At 43.1% G+C, this 21153-nt stretch overlaps 1 protein-coding gene and 1 long non-coding RNA gene across 2 annotated transcripts; one reads left to right on the top strand and one right to left on the bottom strand.

The window, feature by feature from the left end:
- Nucleotides 1-2495: 2495 nt before the first annotated feature.
- On the bottom strand, nucleotides 2496-14115 carry CITED1 (Cbp/p300 interacting transactivator with Glu/Asp rich carboxy-terminal domain 1). The gene is made up of 2 exons (XM_056538920.1): nucleotides 13708-14115; nucleotides 2496-3413 (listed from the first exon to the last, which is right to left on the bottom strand). Exon 2 carries the CDS (start codon nucleotides 3382-3384, stop codon nucleotides 2959-2961), a length of 426 nt encoding a protein of 141 aa, XP_056394895.1. The 5' UTR covers nucleotides 3385-3413; nucleotides 13708-14115; the 3' UTR covers nucleotides 2496-2958.
- LOC130290821 (uncharacterized) lies at nucleotides 4831-21116 on the top strand. The gene is made up of 3 exons (XR_008847708.1): nucleotides 4831-4991; nucleotides 11516-11572; nucleotides 20987-21116. It is a non-coding gene; the product is annotated as an uncharacterized LOC130290821 (long non-coding RNA).
- Nucleotides 21117-21153: the final 37 nt, after the last annotated feature.

Below are 21153 nucleotides of genomic sequence, written 5' to 3'. Positions count from 1 at the left end.
CTGGTTGCTCATAGCAACCGGGACACTGCAGATATGAAGCGGGCTCAGCTTCTGAGCGCGCTTCACATATAGAGAGCCGTCCACAGATGTAAATATATGTCTGTGGTCGTTTAGGGGTAAAAGGGGTACTCCGCCCCTAGACATCTCATCCCCTATCCAAAGGATAGGGGATAAGATGTCAGATCGCCGGGGTTCCGCCGCTGGGGACCCCCACAATATAGCAAGCAGCACCCACCTGTAACTGCTTCCGGAAGCACTGGAGGATCTCAGGCTAATGCCTCCTGACCACGGGGACAGAATATCGTGACGTCACGACTCCGCCCCGTGTGATGCATGCTCCGCCCCCTCAATGCAAGTCTATGGGAGGGGGCGTGATGGCCGTCCCGCCCCCTCCCATAGCCTTGCATTGAGGGGGACCCCGGCAATCTGACATCTTATCCCCTATCCTTTGGATAGGGGATAAGATGTCTAGGGGGGAGTACCCCTTTTAAGGCTGTTATGTTTCTGTTGACATTTAAATAAACTCAAGCGCAGCCTGGACTTGGACTTTAACTACAGTGTTTCTGTCTCTACTTGTTGAAGTCCAGGCCGCCAACCAACGTTTGATGCTATTTTTTCCACGCAACATACACATTAGAAATTCTCACTTTACCCCTAGATGAATACATAAACGGAAGTTCCTTTCAAATTGGTCACACTAAATTATAATGTGTAAAACAACGTACACATTAGAAATTCTTACTATACCCCTAGATGAATACTTTCCGTGGTATAACTGTAGAAATGGGGCTTACCAAAAGCGCTAAACATTTAGTAAAATGTTGCTAAAATAATTTGATTCATACATTTTTGGACCAGTTTTTATGACTATGTCATGCCATATAAAGCTGTTATCTTCAATGTTAGAACTGGTTATATGGGTATAGTTCTTTATGTTTGGAGGATATCTGAAACCTGATCAATACAGTATGGGCTTTTTCATGGCTTTGTGCCATTTTTTGTGCATTTTGCTATACCTGATGATAATACCTAATAGTGTCTTTTACTGTCCAGGTGTTGTGTTTGACATTGCCATGATTGATTATTTTGCGCACATTTCGGTTCCTACCTTGCCGGACAGGAATCTGTTATAGTGTGCCGATGTCACCTGGTACATTTGTCCCTTATATAGGGATTGATGGGGCCAGAAACATGTACAACCAGTCCCGTATAACAATAAATCAATGAAAATATGTAGCCCGGTTGCAGTTCTTTCATCCAGGGAACAAGCTCAATTTTTTTTCCCTCCATGTCCCAAATGTATTGCCCTTCACTTTAGCACAGTTTTTTTTTTTATGGCTTGACACAGTTTTTGGTCAGCTGCGTTATTAGCATGATATAGTCATATTAACACGTATACAATAAGGGTTAAATCTCTTTATCATATACCAATCCCTCAGAACCTGCACTTGACAGAACATAATCTTTGCCTAGAGTTTTCTATATGTTCATATCAATCCCACTCTATCAGTTGATGATACCTTAGACGCACAGAACACACTCGTCTGTATTCGTCAGTTAAATAACTACAGTGACCCCTCGACCTACGATGGCCCCGACATACGATAATTTCAACATGCGATAGCCTCTCATAGGCCATCGCATGTTGAAGGCAGCATCAACATACGATGGTTTTGTATGTCGGGGCCATCGAATAAGCGGCTATCCGGCAGCTCAGACTGCTTCAGCTGCCCCCGGATAGCCGTTTACAGTGCCCCGTGTGGTCCGCTGACGATCACTTACCTGTCCTCGGGGCTCCGGCGCGTCCTCTTCGGGATCCTCTGCATCGTCAGCGCTCTCCATCGACGTCATCACGTCACTACGCACACTGTCGTCATCCAATAGGAGTGGGGTGTGTAACGACGTGATGGCGGCGACGGAGAGCGAGGATGCTGGGCAAGCAGAGGCCTTGCCGGAGCATCGGGGACACCCTGGGGACGCGGCGACAGTGATGGACAGCAACATCCCGGGCAGCGGTGACGTGCGGTGACGGTCCGGAGCGGCGGGGACAGGTGAGTACAACTTCTTCTAACAGTGGTCTACAACCTGCGGACCTCCAGATGTTGGTTAACTACAACACCCAGCATGCCCGGACAGCCGTTGGCTGTCCGGGCATGCTGGGTGTTGTAGTTTTGCAACATCTGGAGGTCTGCAGGTTGTAGACCACTGTCCTATACTTTACATGGCACGGATCCCTCAACATGCGATGGTTTCAACAAACGATGGTCCATTTGGAACGGATTACCATCGTATGTTGAGGTGACCACTGTATTTATTTGGAAGCTTACATTCATACGCCCAGTTCAGTCATTGATTATTTTGCAGATATACCAGTGACAACCTGCGGACCTCATGCACAGCATGATAATAGATTGTTATTGTACTGTAACCATCACCGTATATATAGCGAGCACGTTTTTACAACCAATACAATATATAAAGTGCTTACATTCACCCAAGTTTCCAAGTATTTAATAATGAAATTACATTATACAGGAAATGATTTACATTTAACATAAATTAATAATTTTTGAATAATCTGAAAATGTACATATGCCGTCAGCTGGGCCCCAATGCAAAATCAGTAATAGGGCCCTTTAGCCCCCTCAGACACCAAGGCCTGGGTGTGCCTTCTAACCCCTATAGCTATGTCCCTGTATGCAGCGTCACCAGTCTGTGCTGGGTGTTACGCTGTCATACAGTCATACACCAAGTATCTGTGAATATAAAATGTGTTTATAAGGAATGCTCTCTCCAAATCATAATGTAAAGAGGGAGGGAAATCACAGAGGTAGGAGTAACTTCCCTCTAAATGGACTGATTTTTTGAGTTATCGCTTTAAATATACGTGCTATGGCCTATTGAATATGTTGTATTTGTGTATTTGATAACAATATTCCAATGTAAATTAGACACATTTTATTTCTCTGGTGTCAGTAACTGTTCTGGAGCAAATTCAAACTCATTTTGCCCGAGCCAGAGTTCTGGAAGTTCATTGGCTGTGTCTAGACCCATCTCCAAAACCAAAGACTTGAGGACCTCTTCGTCTACACGATCCAAGTCAAATATTCCAGCTCCGCTTGTGAGGGATACCTGACTGTTCAAAGCCCAGTGCTGTGTGTCAGCAGATCCTTGGTATTGGCTATTAAGCCTCTGAAGTTGGACACTGGCTCGAAAGTGCTGAGATGTGGTTAATCCAAAGGCATTTTGTTTGGGTGCTGTCACACCTGATGAGGTTAGGATTCCTGCATTTGGCATGGAAGGTGTCCCTATAACTTCTGTCTTGCTACCACCGATGGCTGGTTTGAGGTAGTGACTTATTGCTACTGTTTCTCTGTCTTTCATTCTTGCTCCAGGCTTTTTAGCAGAAGATCCTGTAAAAAAATAAAAATATTTATTAACTGTAGAAAGAACACCAAAGTGAACAGAGGGCTCCCATAATGCAGTTACACATCCTATAGTCTGTTTTCACATGTAAATAAATAAGCAAGTGATCAACCCGCGAGCAAGAGAACGCAAATTCACCGGCTGATTGGATCTTTTGTGCAGCCAATAAAATCTTTTGCATCAGCCGCACAACCCCCTGTATAAACAGTATATACAGCCGACAATAGTGAAGGATCATAGGAACTATCCAGCCTGTGCAGCCTGGCCGCACGATTGATCAGGCCTTGTAAATATCACAATCACACAGAAGGGGTGAAAATTAAAGGGGTACTCCGGTGAAAAAGTTTTTTTCGTTTAAATCAACTGGTGCCAGAAAGTTAAACATATTTGTATATTACTTCTATTAAAAAATCTTAATCCTTCCAGTACTTATTAGCTGCTGAATGCTACAGAGGAAATTCCTTTCTTTTTGGAACACTGATGACATCACGAGCACAGTGCTCTCTGCTGACATCTCTGTACATTTTAGCAACCATGCATAGCAGTTGTATGCTAAGTGCAGCATGGTGGCTTAGTGGTTAGCACTGCTGCCTTGCAGTGCTGGGGCCTTGGGTTCAAATCCCACTAAAGACAACAATAAATAAAGACTTCTTATTATTATTATTATAATAACGTCAGCAAAGAGCACCATGCTCGTGATGTCATCATAGAGCATTCCAAAAAGAAAATAATTTCCTCTGTAGTATTCAGCAGCTAATAAGTACAGGAAGGATTAAGATTTTTTAATAGAAGTAATTTACAAATCTGTTTAACTTTCCGGAGCCAGTTGATTTAAAAGAAAAAAGGTTTTCACCGGAGTACCCCTTTAAAGAGGGTATTCCGAAACTAAAAGATATCTGGCTGATCATGGGAGTCTGACCACTGGGACTCCCATCAATCACAAGAACTGAAGTCCCTTACTTATTTTAAGTGACAAAAAAACGAATCTGCCTAATTGGTGGTGTATGAAACAGAAATGTGTATACCAAATTGATCATATTGCACAGGTCATTGTGATAGATTCGACACATCTTTGTCCTGTCACCTCTAGGTTTATGCTGTCTTTTTTATGCCAATAAGAATAAATCAGTCCCACGTGTTTCAGGTAACCACGCCATACTGGCGAGCACCTATTCTAAAAATACCTGAACCAAATAAAATGCCAGACAGCATCAGCATCTGGGAAAAAGAGGGTCCACTGCATACGATGGGGGAGATGTATCAAAACCTGTTCAAAGGAAAAGTTGCCCATAGCAGCCAATCAGATTGCTTCTTTCATTTTGCAGAGGCCTTGTTAAAAATGAAAGAAGCAAGTTGATTGGTTGCTATGGACAACTGGGCGTCTTTTCCTCTGGACAGGTTTTGATAAGTCTCGCCCAATAAGCCTGTTACTAGTCAATGTAGTTATCTACACTTTTTAAAGGGATTGTCTGATTTAGTAAACCCCTTTTTCAGATACTGGAGTTGTATCTGTCACCAATTTGAAAGGTGTCATTAAAATGATACATCCCCTTGTGAATATTCAGGTAAATTACATATTTTACTTTTTAGTATGTTACCTTTTTAGAATGGGTCTGAAGGTGCAGCTTGTGTCTAAGTGAGCCTGTAATGTTTGGTTGCATTAAATGGGTTGTCCCAGCTTGCTTTTTGGGAATTAGATGGGAGTTACGCAAATGTTCTAGCCAAGAGCAATACTGTTTATGTAAAGCCCAGGGGTTACCTAAACAAAGTATCCAGCGAGCTACGCCATTTGTGGAGTTTTTGTCAGTGTCCGCTAATACTGTGCATCATTTAAATACCTGTACTGGTCCTTCCGTTACTGGTGGCTTTCTTGCTTTCTTTTCAATATGTGGTCCTGTTCCAGTCCCGCTCCAACACCACATGACTGCCTATCTGACTCGCTGAATCCCCTGTGTGCACTGGAACTCACTTTCTCTATTAATTTTTTGTTAATGCTTAATGTAAGTCTCATACATATGAATAGGGAAAGTGAGTTCCAACCAGCAGGCGCAATTGATTGTGGAATAGTACGCCAGTAACCCAGTAACACTTGTATAGTTAATGAACCATGTTGTACCTGGCTTGTCTTGCTACTTTAAAACCTGTAGGAAAATGGAGACTCTTATTGGCAAGTAATTTGGAGGCATGCAACTTTAAAAGTAGACCTCTTTTTTTCAGACATTTTGCACTATATTGTTAAAGGGAAATAAAAAATATAAAAATTTTGAATTGCTTAACTGACTGCTCCAATTCTGAAACTACCGCAGATCTTCCTGCTTAACCCCTTAAGGACCCAGGCCATTTATACCTTAAGGACCCAGCCATTTTTTGAACATCTGACCACTGTCACTTTAAGCATTAATAACTCTGGAATGCTTTTACCTTCCATTCTGATTCCGAGATAATTTTTTCCTGACATATTCTACTTTATGTTAGTGGTAAATTTTCGCCGATACTTGAATAATTTCTTGGTGAAAAATTCCAAAATTTTATGAAAAAATAGAAAATTTAGCATTTTTCTAACTTTGAAGCTCTCTGCTTGTAAGGAAAACAGACATTCCAAATAAATTATATTTTGATTCACAAATACAATATGTCTACTTTATATTTTCATCATAAAGTTAACATGTTTTTCCTTTTGGACGACATCAGAGGGCTTCAAAGTTCAGCAGCAATTTTCCAATTTTTCACAAAATTTTCAAAATCGGAGTTTTTCAGGGACCAGTTCAGTTTTGAAGTGGATTTGAAGGGCTTTCTTATTTAAAAATACCCCATACATGACCCCATTATAAAAACTGCACCCCTCAAAGTATTCAAAATGACATTCAGAAAGTTTGTTAACCCTTTAGGTGTTTCACAGGAATAGCAGCAAAGTGAAGGAGAAAATTTAAAATCTTCCTTTTTTACACTCGCATGTTCTTGTAGACCCAGTTTTTGAATAGAAGAAAAAGCCCCCCAAAGGGGTAATAGAAGAAAAAGCCCCCCAAAATTTGTAAACCAATTTCTCTCGAGTAAGGAAATACCTCATATGTGGATGTCAAGTGTTCGGCGGGCGCAGTAGAGGGCTCAGAAGGGAAGGAGCGACAATGGGATTTTGGAGAGTGAATTTTGTCGAAATGATTTTTGGGGGGCATGTCACATTTAGGAAGCCCCTATGGAGCCAGAACAGCAGAAAAACCCCACATGGCATACCATTTTGGAAACTACACCCCTCAAGGCACGTAACAAGGGGTCCAGTGAGCCTCAATGCCCCACAGGTGTTTGACGACTTTTCGTTAAAGTCGGATGTGTAAATGAAAAAAAAAGTTTTTTCACTAAAGTGCAGTTTTCCCCTCAAATTTATCATTTTTACAAAGGGTAATAGGAGAAAATGCCCCCCCCCCCCAAAAAAAAAAAAAAATTTGTAACCCCATCTATTCTGAGTATATAATTACCCCATGTTAGGATGTAAAATGCTCTGTGGGCAAACTACAATGCTCAGAAGAGGAGTCACATTTAGCTTTTGGAAAGCAAATTTAGCTGAAATGGTTTTTGGGGGGCATGTCACATTTAGGAAGCCCCTATGGTGCCAGAACAGCAAAAAAAAAACAAAACACATGGCATACTATTTTGGAAACTACACCTCTCAAGGAATGTAACAAGGGGTACAGTGAGCCTTAACACCCCACAGGTGTTTGACGACTTTTTGTGAAAGTTGGATGTGTAAATGAAAAAAAATTTTTTTTTTCACTAAAATGCAGTGTTTTCCCCAAATTTTACATTTTTACCAGGGGTAATAGGAGAAAATTACCCCCAAAATATGTAACCCCATTTCTTCTGAGTATGGAAATACCCCATGTGTGGACGTCAAGTGCTCTGCTGGCGCACTACAATGCTCAGAAGAGGAGGAGCGTCATTGAGCTTTTTGAAAGAGAATTTGTTTGGAATGGAAGTCATGGGCCAAGTCGGGGGGGGGGGGGCATAAATGCTCATTGTACCCCTTATTACATTCTGTGAGGGGTTTAGTTTGCAAAATGGGGTCACATGGTGGAGGGGTCCATTGTTCTGGCCCTATGGGGGCTTTCTAAACACACGTGGCCTTCAATTCCGGAGAAATTACCTCTTCAAAATCCCAATGGCGCTCACTCTCTTCTGAGCATTGTAGTTTGCCCGCAGAGCACTTTACATTCACATATGGGGTATTTTCTTACTCATTTTCCCATCCAAATTTAATGAAAATTCGTCTAACACCTGTGGGGTGTTAAGGCTCACTATACCCCTTGGTACGTTCCATGAGGGGTGTAGTTTCCAAAATGGGGTCACATGTGGGTATTTATTTTTTTGCGTTTATGTCAGAACCGCTGTAATATCAGCCACCCCTGTGCAAATCACCAATTTAGGCCTCAAATTTACATAGTGCGCTCTCACTCCTGAACCTTGTTGTGTGTCCGCAGAACATTTTACGCCCACATATGGGGTATTTCCATATTCAGGAGAAATTGTGTTACAAATTTTGGGGGTCTTTTTTCCTTTTACCGCTTGGGAAAATAAAAAGTATGGGGCAACACCAGCATGTTAGTGACATTTTTTTTTTTTTTTAACACTAACAGGCTGGTGTAGCCCCCAACTTTTCCTTTTCATAAGGGGTAAAAGGAAAAAAGCCCCCCAAAATTTGAAGTGCAATTTCTCCCGAGTACGGAAATACCCCATATGTGGCACTAATAGGGGTGGACATAGGGGGTATTCTATGCCAGTGATTCCCAAACAGGGTGCCTCCAGCTGTTGCTAAACTCCCAGCATGCCTGGACAGTCAGTGGCTGTCCTGAAATGCTGGGAGTTGTTGTTTTGCAACAGCTGGAGACTCTGTTTTGGAAAAACTGCCGTACGATACGTCTTTCATTTTTATTGGGGGGGACAGTGTAAGGGGGTGTATATGTAGTGTTTTACCCTTTATTATGTGTTAGTGTAGTGTAGTGTTTTTAGGGTTCATTCACACTGGCGGCCTTTACGGTGAGTTTCCCGCTAGGAGTTTACGCTACGGCGAAAAATTTGCCGCAGCCCAATCTTGAAGCAGAAAACTTACTGTAAACCCACCAGTGTGAATGTACCCTGTACATTCACATGGGGGGGGGAAACCTCCAGCTGTTTCAAAACTACAACTCCCATCATAACTGACAGACCGTGCATGCTGTGAGTTGTACTTTTGCAACAGCTGGAGGCACACTGGTCGGAAAACCTACAGTTATCTAACTCAGTATTTTCCAACCAGTGTGCCTCCAGCTGTTGCAAAACTTCAACTCCCAGCATGTACTGATCGCCGAAGGGCATGCTCGGAGATGTAGTTATGCAACAGCTGGAGGTACTCAACTACAACTCCCAGCATGCCGAGACAGCTGTTTAGGCATGCTGGGATTTGCATTTTTGCAACATCTGGAGGGCTGCAGTCTGAGAGCACTATACAGTGGTCTCTATACTATAGCCCTCCAGATGTTGCAAAACTACAACTCACAGCATGCCCAGACAGTTATTTGCTGTGTGGGCATGCTAGGAGTTGTAGTTTTGCAAGATCTAGAGGGCCACAGTTGGATCACTGCACAGTGATCTCCAAACCGTAGCCCTCCAGCTGTTGCAGAACTGCAAATCCCAGCATGCCCACACAGCAAATAGCTGTCTGGGCATGCTAGGAGTTGTAGTTTTGCAACATCTGGGGGGCTTCAGTATGGAGACCACTATATAGTGGTCTCAGACTGTAGCCCTCCAGATGTTGCTAGGCAATTCACCGGCTTCCGTAGGATCGAGGTAGTCGCATTGCCGTGCTCTTCTTCGGCCGATCCCCGTCCCGATCGCAGCCCGCAGCCGTCACCGATGGGTAAGTGGACTTCGGACGGCGATCCTTGACGGTTTCCCCATCCTGCCCGGCCTATTGTGGGTGGGTAGAACGGGGAAAACGAAAGTAAACCCCCCCCACCCACGATCTGCTATTGGTCGTCGCTCCTTGACGACCAATAGCAGGGATAGGAGGGGTGGCACCCCTGCCACCTCACTCCTATCCCTTCAGGGGGATCTTGGGTGTCATGGACAACCGTGATCCTCCTTATATTCCGGGTCACCGGGTCACCATAGACCTGTATGACCCGGAATGCAAATCGCAGCTGTGAATTCAGTTGCGATTTGCACCGACCGCCGGCATGGGGGGGTCTGATGACCCCCCTGGGCATTTGCACGGGGTGCCTACTGATCGACATCAGCAGTCACCCCGGTCCGGTCCCCAGGGTGTACAGGTACACCCTGGGTCCTAAAGTACCAGAGACCGAAGGCGTACCTGTATACTTTTCCTTGGCTCTTGATCATAGTCCTACTACCTTGCCTATTCCCCTCCCGCCCCCGATCTGCTATTGGTCTTCGCTCCTTAACAACCAATAGCAGGGATAGGAGGGGTGGCACCCCTGCCACCTCACTCCTATCTCTTCAGGGGGATTGTGGGTGTCATGGACAACCGCGATCCCCTTATATTCCGGGTCACCATAGACCCGTATGACCCGGAATGTATCCAAGTTTTGTCTCACACTGAATATTGAAATAAAACAGGGCTCGTTGTCCAAGCATGGACACGTCAGCATGTCATTTTTTAATTTTTCCGACATATCTGTGCCTCTGAGGCACAAACATAGGTGTCAATGAGGCCTAATAAAGGGCAGAATAAATAAACTACATGGTCTTCTTCTGTCATCATTCTTCTAAACTATTTTACTGAAAGAATAGTAGATGCTTGGAATAAGCTTCCAGTAGATGTGATTAGAAAATAGGCACCTTTACACATGGGATTAACCACTATTTCAACCACAATGATCGTTTGTTGGATGAAACGTAACAATGAATGATCATTTTAGCCAACAGTTGGCAGAATGTCCTTGGAATTTTCATCCCACAGTCCGACAAAAGATCAGTCATTCAGGAAGGGTCTTCAGGCCGCACACTGGCCCAGATTTATTAATCTGCCTAAGAAAAAAAAATTGGGGCTAATTTTTGTACCAGACAGATAGCAACCAGTCACAGCTCAGCTTTCATTTTACCAGAGCAATTTGAAAAATGAGGTGAGCTGTGATTGGTTGCTATCTGTCTGAGACAACAATCAGACCCAATTTAAGTCTCTGACAGATTGATAAATCTAGGCCATTATCTTTCAGAAAAAGTGTTCTGAGATTGTTCTCAGAACGTTCCCAGAAGGTTCTTTCATCCTTTGGTGTCACTGATCACAAATGGCCAGTACCAACAACAGTATCAGCAAATGTGGGCTAAAATGTGTATGGTTGCGTCTGCATAATAATCAGTTATCAGAAGATTTAACCTTTAAGGTTGTTCAGCCATCAGTCTACTTCTAATGTATATGGCCATATAAAGTGCTTCTTAGGCTGGTTTCACATGTAGTATTTTGGTCCGTATTTGGTCCTCGTTTTGCTTAGTCTTTTAGCCAAAACAAGAAGTGGAATCCACACAGAGAAGAACTATATCTTAAAGATTTTCACCTTGTAATATTTTGGCTAAAAATACTAACCAAAATGAGGTCCAAATACTGACCTGGTTTTCAATTCATATATTTTTTACAATGTATTTCAGGTTTGCAGTGTGTTTAAAGGTGTACTCCGTTGCTCGGCGCTTGGAACAGCGTTGGGAGCTTGTGACGTCATACCCCTGCCCCCTCAATGCAAGTCTATGGAAGGGGGCGTGACGGCTGTCACGCCCCCTCCCATAGACTTGCATTGAGGAGGTGGGGCATGATGTAATAAGGGGGCGGGGCTATGACGTCACAAGCTCCCGGCGCTGGCTCCAGCGTTCGGAACAGTTTGTTCCAAAGCTGAGCAGCGGAGTACCCCTTTAAGCTTTAAAACATCAATGATCAGATGTGTAAGCATACATAACAAACGCCCTGATTGTCTCTATTGGGGAATACGTTCGAGATATTACTAGCCAAGAATTACTTAACACTGGTGGAAAACATTTGTAAATTGTGACTGTTTGATTTCCAAATGTAAGAGGCTTTTACATAGATGCAATTTTTCCATTTTCCTAGAAAATTGGTCAGATGGTACCACAGGATAATACAATGGCTATGTACCACTTAGAACTGGTAAGGAGCAGTAATATGGTTCTGTGTGTAAGGCCTGCACTTTGATCTTAAATGCAAATGTAAGTGAACACAGCAACAAGGATTCCTGTTTGTGTACATATACAGTTATGGCCATAAATGTTGGCACCCCTGAAATTTTTCAAGACAATTAAGTATTTCTCACAGAAAAGGACTGTAGTAACACATGTTTTGCTATACACATGTTTATTCCCTTTGTGTGTATTGGAACTAAACCAAAAAAGGGAGGAAAAAAAGCAAATTAGACATAATTTCACACCATACTCCAAAAATGGGCTGAATAAAATTATTGGCACCCTTATCTTAATAGTTGGTTGCACACCCTTTGGAAAAAATAACTGAAATCATTCACTTCTTATAACCATCAATAAGCTTCTTACACCTCTCAGCCGGAATGTTGGACCACTCTTCCTTAGCAAACTGCTCCAGGTCTCTCTTATTGGAAGGCGCCTTTTCCCAACAGCAATTTTAAGATCTCTTCACAGGTGTTCAATGGGATTTATATCTGGACTCATTGCTGGCCACTTCAGAACTCTCCAGCGCTTTGTTGTCATCCACTTCTGGGTGCTTTTTGACCTATGTTTGGGGTCATTGTCCGTCTGGAAGACCCAAGATCTCGGACGCAAACCCAGCTCTCTGACACTGGGCTGTACACTGCGACCCAAAATCCGCTGGTAATCCTCAGATTTCATGATGCCTTGCACACATTCCAGTCATCCAGTGCCAGAGGCAGCAAAAAAAAAAAAAAAACATCATTGAACCTCCACCATATTTCACTGTAGGTACTGTGTTCTTGTCTTTGTAGGCCTCATTCCATTTTTGGTAAATAATAGAATGATGTGCTTTACCAAAAAGCTCTATCCTGGTCTCATCTGTCCACAAGATGTTTTCCCAGAAGAATTTTGGCTCACTCAAGTTCATTTTAGCAAAAAGTAGTCTTGCTTTTTTTTATGTCTCTGTGTCAGCAGCGGGGTCCTCCTGGGTCTCCTGCCATAGCATTTCATTTTATTTAAATGTCGACGGATAGTTCGCACTGACAATGATGCTCCCTGAGCCTGCAGGACAGCTTGAATATCTTTGGAACTTGTTTGGGGCTGCTTATCCACTATCCGGACTATCCTGCGTTAACACCTTTTATCAATTTTTCTCTTCCGTCCATGCCCAGGGAGATTAGCTACAGTGCCATGGGTTTCAAACTTCTTGATAATGTTGTGCACTGTAGACAAATGCAAATCTAGATCTCTGGAGATGGACTTGTAACCTTGAGATTGTTGATATTTTTCCACAATTTTGGTTCTCAAGTCCTCAGACAGTTCTCTTCTCCTCTTTCTATTGTCCATGCTTAGTGTGGCACACACAGACACACAATGCAAAGACTAAGTGAACTTCTCTCCTTTTCATCTGCTTTCAGGTGTGATTTTTATATTGCCCACACCTGTTACTTGCCCCAGGTGAGTTTAAAGGAGCATCACATGCTTGAAACAATGTTTTTTTTCCACAATTTTGAAAGGGTGCCAATAATTCTGTCCAGACCATTTTTGGAGTTTGGTGTCACATTATGTCCAATTTGCTTTTTTTTCCTCCCTTTTTTGGTTTAGTTCCAATACACACAAAGGTACTAAACATGTGTATAGCAAAACATGTGTTACTGCAATCCTTTTCTGTGAGAAATACTTCATTTTCTTGAAAAATGTCAGGGGTGCCAACATTTACGACCATGACTGTATGGCATGTGGATAAGGAATATACACAGGAAGTACATACCGTATACTGTACATGATGATATAAGAAAGTATAAATGTCACATAGAGACTTGTATCGCAATCACAAGCATATTTAGTGAAAAATTTCTAAAAAAACAAACAAAAAAAACACCACTCCCTTATGCAGACTAAGTTTCATCCCACCACGCATTATGCATCGTGCACACTTTCTGTAAGAAGATCACCACCACCACCACAGAAGACCACATTTCAATCCAAATTTGGGTGGTCTTCTCTAAAAGTTTTCCCTGTGTGTATATATATATATATATATATATATAGCTCTTTATCTCCAAAGAACAGAAGAAATGTACGGTAGCTATTTAGCACAAAGCATGAGTTCACATAACTTACCTCACTGTACTGGAGCAGATGGAGGCTTGATCCCAAAAATGAAAAAAAAAATGGAGTCTATGGCGAGAAGATATTTATTATGTGATTAGGAAAGCATTTCCTTTCATTGTTATATTGAGCGTCTGCCAAAGAAGCGGTCACATGGATCTTCACAAAATTTGTTCCCTTGTAGGCTGTTATCACAAGATGTCGGTTTATCCTGTAGAGGCGAATAGGGAGGACAGGGATGGACACCTGTAGCAGGGCTGCCCTGGCTTCCTTCTGGTGACACTGACAGGAGGGAGCCCAGTGCGAGATGTTTGTGGTTGGGGAGGGACATGAAAAGACTAATTGTTTACTGCGGCTGGTAGAGAAAAATGCAGCTGGGGTGTAGCCGCCCCCCTTGTCCCAATTCTCCAGGGTCCCACAACAAAGAGGAAATTGTCTGAGGTTAATTAAAAAAAAAGAGAGAGATTTTGTAGGTTATCTCTCTAGGTCAGCCAGAAATGAAGTAGCTTTTCACTTGTTTTACTGCCAACAGCAATATTATCCTGGCTCTGAGAACAGCTCATATATTCAGGATAAGGGAACAGACGGAGGGAACGCTGGACTAAGAGATTTATTAAGGCTCCTTTACACAGCCATATCTAGGGTCCCTGTTTTGTTTCATAGTTTTGTACTTCCAAAAATAGTACTGGATTGAAGCAAAGGGAGGAAAGGATAGACTTCCCATAGGAAAGGTTTTATCATTTCCTCCCCTGTTGGAAAACCATTGTAATTTTTAGGAAAAAAAAAAAAAAAAAAACGTATAAAGGAAAATTAGATCTTAGAATGTGAAACCTACTGAATCCTATTAGTGGGCCCATTAATTTCCATAAAGGAAAGGCTGAAGCTCAAAAAGAGAGCTATAAAAACATATTCAGCTCAGCTTTCTGGTACTGACACTTATTTAAAGGGAAACTAACAACCAGTTCACCTGCACTAAACCCAATATACAGGGTTATAGTACAGGTGAACCAAATTAAAACAAAGTATAACTCACCTGGATCCGAAGTCCAGTTCGGAAATAGACCCATTATTAGCCGGCATCGCTTATATGTTAATCACCAGCTTTAAGCAATGAAGGCAGTGACGCTAAGTTATGCCAGGTCCCGCCTCCATTGCGCATTCGACATATTAGCAATGAAAGTAAATAATGGTTCTATCTCCGGAACTAGACCGCCTAAGTTATACTTTATTTTAATTTAGATTCATCCACAGTTTAACGCTGTGTATTGGATATAGTGAACGTGAACCAGTTGTCAGTTTTGCTTTAAGGTGTTGTCCAACCATTAGAAGCTTATCCCTATCCACAGATCCCTATAGGCAGAGTCTACTACAAGAACAGAGCGGCGGTCACACATAAGCACATCTGCTCCATTGTTTCTCTATGGCAGCTGCCGGAGATAGCAGATTACAGTGCTTGACAAACTTAGCTGTTAGAGATGAGCGAATTTTTGAAAAATTCGATTAGGCGGATTCACCGAATAAAAAATAAAAAAATCTATTTCATTCGAGTAAATTCTCACATTTTTATTAGTAATGTATTTTAATGATGTGTTTAATAAAGTGTGTGTGTTTCACTTTATTTTTTATTTTTTTTAGGTAGTATTACTACTCCCAGCATGGAACAGACTGTTCCATGATGGGAGTAGTAGTACCTGTGCTAATAGACAGATCGCCCGGGTGTCACTCCTGACACCCGCTGCGATCATCCTGTATAATGTATAGATGCAGGTGGCTTTTTCGCATCTAGATAGGACGATCGCATCTAGATAGGACGACGGGTGTCAGGAGTGACACTTGCTGTGATCTGTTCTTAACCGGAGGTACTACTGCTCCCAACATGGAGCACACTCTGCTCCATGCTGGGAGCTGTAGTACCTGCATTAATAGACAGATCGCAGCGGGTGTCGCTTCTGACACCTGATGTGATCGTCCTGTATAATGTATGGATGCGGGCAGCCGCTCTTCTCTGGTCCCACTGTAGTGGAGTATATGCCGTATATATACCTATTATTCATATTTCCCGCAGAGAGCTGAGAGTGACTGGAACATCTGGCCAATCACAGCTCTCGGCCGGAAATATGAATAAGTGTCATTCAGCCCATGTACTACAACCCCCTTCATGGAACAGAGTATGTTCCATGATGGGGGTAGTAGTACAAACACTAATGTAGCCTCCCCAGCCACCGGCAGACTCCCACAGCTGGGAACTACTACTCCCATCATGGAAACAAGTCTGTTCCATGATGGGAGTAGTAGTAGTCCAGGATGCAGGAGTCTGTAGGCAGAGGTATTAAAACGGCCATAAAATAACGGTACATGACAGATGTTATAACAGGTCTTAACGGATGAATATGCCCGTTATTTTGACGGACTTTATTCAGCCGTTAGCATCCGTTATTTCATCCGTTATTATTCATCGGTTTTTTAAATTATACAATACAGAAAAAGGATGTTTAACCTGTTGGGGACCACGGGCGTATGGGTACACCCTTGCACCCTGGTACTTAAGGACCAAGGTTGTACCTGTACGCCCGTGGGAATTTCGTTCCTCGCCGCTAGCCGGACGGGGATCGGACCGGGATACCTGCTGAAATCATTCAACAGGCATCCCGTGCAAATGCCTGGGGGGATCCTGAGAGCCCCCCATGTCAGCGATCGGCTGCGATTATGGGCTGATTGGGTCTCTGATGACCCCATAGCCCGGAAAATAGGGATGATCGGAGCTGAAGGGTGCCACCTCCTCCTATCCCCTGCGATTGGCCAATCAGGACTGGATGTCGGGGCAGACCGGGGGAAAGATGGCGGCGATGGTGCGGCAGTGAACGGCGGCAGTTACCTTCGGCGCAGGGAACAGGACCGGCGGCAGTTACCTTCGGTGCGGGGACAAGGACCGGCGGAAGGCAAATTGCAACGGGGGTGGTGTCAGATGCACTTGTGAAGATCGCTGTAAAGTGATCTTCACTGCTGTATCTAGGAGTTTTAAAACTACAACTCCCAGCATGCCCAGACAGCCTTTTGCAACATCTGGAGGGCCACAGTTTGGAGACCACTGTCCTTCCAGATGTTGCAAAACTACAACTCTCAGTATGCCGGGAGTTGTAGTTCTGTAACATCTGGCCCTTCATTTGTTGCAGAACTACAACTCCCAGCATGCCTGGACAGTCTCAGCATGCTGGGAGTTGTAGTTTTGCAACATCTGGAAGAGCACTGTTTGGAGACCACTATACAGTGGTGTCCAAACTGTGGCGCTCCATATGTCAATTCAAAGCATGCCAAGACTGTCCAGGCATGCTGGGAGTTGTAGTTCGGCAACATCTGGCCCTTCAGATGTTGCCAAACTACAACTCCAAGCATGCCTGGGCAGTCTGGCCATGTTGGAAGTTGAAGTTTTGCAACATCTGGAGGGCTACAGTTTGGAGACCACTACACAGTGGTCTCCAAACTGTTCTCCAGTTGTTGCATAACTACAACTCCCAACATGGCCTTCGGCTGTCTGGGCATGCTGGGAGTTGTAGTATTGCAACAACTGGAGGCACACTGGTTGGGAAACATTGTCTGTTTCCAAACTCAGTGTTTCCCAACCTGTGTGCCTCCTGCTGTTGCAAAACTATAAATCCCAGCATGCACTGACAGACCATGCATGCTGGGAGTTGTAGTTTTGCAACAGCTGGAGGCACATTGGTTGAGAAACACTGAGTTAGGAAACAGACAGTGATGCGGAAACACTGCAGTAGTCTGTTACCTAACTCAGTGTTTCCCAATCCCAACCAGTGTGCCTCTAGCTGTTGCATAACTACAACTCCCAGCATGCATGGTCTGTCAGTGCATGCTGGAAGTTGTAGTTTTGCCCCCCCATGTGAATGTACAGGGTACATTCACATGGGCGGGGGCTTACAGCAAGTTTCCCGCTTCAAGTTTGAGATGCTGCAAATTTTCCGCTGCTGCGGGAAACTCACTGTAGACCCCCACCCGTGTGAATGTACCTTAAAAACACTACACTACACTAACCCTAAAGAGTAAAACACTACACCCTTACACTGTCGCCCCCCCCCCCCAATAAAAATAAAAAACATCTTGTACGTCAGTTTTTCCTAAACAGAGCATCCAGCTGTTGCAAAATAACAACTCCCAGTATTGCCAGACAGCCATTGACTGTCCAAGCATGTTGGGAGTTTTGCAACAGCTGGTGGCACCCTGTTTGGGGAAAACTGACGTACAGTATTTTTGGTGGCGGAGGCAAGTTTAACCCTTGCATCCAGGTACACCCCTATGAAAATCCCTAATTTAGTCCTCAAATGCGCATGGCACTCTCCCACTTCGGAGATGTTAATGTAAATTTTAAACAGGGATCAATTTATGTGGGCAGGCAGGGACCTACAAATGTAGCCAACAATAAAAACGTAGAAAGGGGCCATTTAAATGTAAAAATATATTTTTTATAATTAATAAAAACATTTTTTTTTATTAGTAATGTATTTTAATATTGTGTTTAATAAAGTGTGTATGTGATTCACTTTTTCCCCCTCTATTTTTTCGGTAGTACTACTACTCCCAGCATGGAACAGACAGTTCCATGATGGGAGCTGTAGTACCTGTGCTAATAGACAGATCACAGCAGGTGTCACTCCTTACACCGATGCGATTGTCCTTTCTATTGCAGAGATGGAGCGGCTTTCTCCTGCGCTCGCATCTCTGCACTATACTCCTTATTCATATTTCCCGCAGAGAGCTGTGATTGGCCAGATGGTTCCAGCCAATCACAGCTCTCTGCGGGAAATATGAATAATGGTATATATACGGCATATACTACAGTGGGACCAGAGAAGAGCGGTCGGCCGCATCTATACATTATACAGGACGATCACAGCTTGTGTCAGAAGTGACACCCACTGCGATCTGTCTATTAATGCAGGTACAACAGCTCCCAGCATGGAGCAGAGTGCGCTCAATGTTGGGAGCAGTAGTACCTGCAGTTGATGACAGATCACAGTGGATGTCACTCATGACACCCGATGCGATTGTCCTATCTAGATGCGAAAAAGCCGCCCGCATCTATACATTATACAGGACGATTGCAGGGGTGTCGCTAATGAAGAAATTTGTTATTTCGAATGAAGTCAAAGTTCGAAATTTATGAAATTTGGAACGAATTTGATCCGCTCATCTCTGTTAGCTGTAATAGAAAATGAATGGAGCAGCAGCCAGGCATGACACCACTCCTGAAGATAGTAGATAACATCTAACGGTGGGACAACCCCTTTAAAGACTTTGACATGGAAAAAATATTTTACCTTTACCTATGGTTACCTTAAACGTTAAATAAAATGCACTATGTTTCAGTCTGCAATCTTCATTCTTTCCTTCATGTTCAAATCCCTGACAAGTAGTTCGCCTACACCTAGGTTCAGACTTTTCTCATGTGGATCTGTCCTCTCTGTATATATAGATGCTGTATGTGTGTCAAAATATAGTCAATTGTGATTATGCAGCCCAATGGGATAGCACATGGATGATAATGCCATGTACTATGAGGCTCCACACTCCATATAGTCAATAATGCATATAAAATCACTCTTCTTTATATTATGTTTTTCCATTACAGAATGACACAGTAGTCATAGTAAACTTCAAGACATAAGAGAAAACATATCACCCCAGTCAAATGAACAGCAAGGTCTCCATCCTGCGGCTACCACTTCTGCAGGAGGGCTATTCCATGCATCCACTACTCTCTCAGTAAAGTAATACTTCCTCATATTACTGCAGAAACCTTTCCCCTCTAATATAAAACTATGTCCTCTTGTGGTAGTTTTTAAATATCCTCTTCTCCTTTACCATGTTGATTCCCTTTAGGTCTATAATAATTTCTATCATATCCCCTCTGTCTCTTCTTTCTTCCAAGTTATACATGTTAAGGTTCTTTAACCTTTCCTGGTAATTTTTTCCTGCAATCCATGTACTAGTTTAGTAGCTCTTCTCTGAACTCTCTCCAATGTATCTATATCTTTCTGAAGATACGGTCTCCAGTACTGTGCATAATACTCCAAGTGAGGTCTCACAAGGGCTCTGTACAGCGGCATGAGCAGCTCCCTCTCTACTGCTAATACCTCTCCCTTTACACCCATGAACATTTCCCTCTCTACTGCTAATACATCTCCCTATACACCTATGAGCACTTCCATCTACTGCTAATACCTCTCCCTATACACCCATGAACATTTCCCTCTCTACTGCTAATACCTCTCCCTATACACCCATGAGCACCTCCATCTACTGCTAATACCTCTCCCTATACACCCATGAACATTTCCCTCTACTGCTAATACCTCTCCCTATACACCCAAGCATTCTGCTAGCATTTCCTGCTGCTCTATGACATTTGTCTGCCTACCTATTAGTCTCCTGAAATAATGACCCCTAAATCCCGTTCCTCAGATACTGAAGTTAGGACTGTATCAAATATTCTATAGACCTTTCTGTTTGTTTAAGTGCACTGGGGTGATATGTTTTATATTATGTCTTGAAGTTTACTGCTGTGCCATTTTGTAATGAGAAACTGAATACAAATGACTTGCAAGTTATCTTGTGTGGGTCTGAATTTATATGTATTGTGAGGTATGAGTGTCCAGGAATCTAGTTTGGTGCAAGTGCTCTGTTTTCTTTGTAATCTTGTACACAGCCCATGCAGGCCTTGCTGGGCAGATGATTTGTAGGCTCCAAGGCACGGCCAACTGGACCAACCAGACCCAACGTCCTGATGCTCCCCATTGTCGGGACATTGTTATCTTTATTCATTGAATGTACCAAATTCTGTGTAGGGACTAATACATAATAGTACTGGCTCAGCCATAAAAATTTTTGCCCACATTGAGGAGTTGTCACCCTCTTCAGAGATTGAAAAGATATTCAAAAATGGTCTTTAAAGACTTCTGGGTGTTCTCCTCGGCTGCTAGATTATAGGGCAAAGGAGGGGATTACGGTGCAGCCTAGTAGCTGTCCATCAGGGAGTAGAGGAGGTGACCAGCACACAGAGAGGGAATGACTAACTGGTGAAGGGTCTGACTGTGCTGGGCTCTAGCAGCCGAGGGGAACACCCAGTGGGCTAATTTGCATATCTTTAAGGTGTTAAATACCTAATGAGTGGTATGTACAGATTTAGGGTCAAAAGCCCTATACAGCCATTCCTTTATAACACTAAAACTTGCTCATATGTCCACTTAAACTTTTTTTTTTTTATGTTGATGTCATACAGCTGGGAGAAACACATGGCTGAGCACTTCACTTGGACATCTCGCCTCTGCCTCCTTGACACGTGTCTTATAGCAGCAAATACAACTGACAGATTCCTTTTAAAGCACCACAACTCCACTTTATAATTTTTTTGCCTCTCTGGAACACCCCTTTAAAATCATATTATGT

The sequence above is a fragment of the Hyla sarda genome, chromosome 9 (genome assembly GCF_029499605.1).
Source record: "Hyla sarda isolate aHylSar1 chromosome 9, aHylSar1.hap1, whole genome shotgun sequence".
NCBI lineage: Eukaryota > Metazoa > Chordata > Amphibia > Anura > Hylidae > Hyla > Hyla sarda.
The sequence above is the reverse complement of the archived record's forward strand: the minus strand, read 5'-3'. Positions and strand labels throughout refer to the sequence as shown.

What these genes read in the sequence shown, in the direction of transcription:
- CITED1 (XM_056538920.1), bottom strand. Translation starts at nt 3,384, where the DNA reads ATGAAAGACAGAGAAACAGTAGCAATAAGTCACTACCTCAAACCAGCC.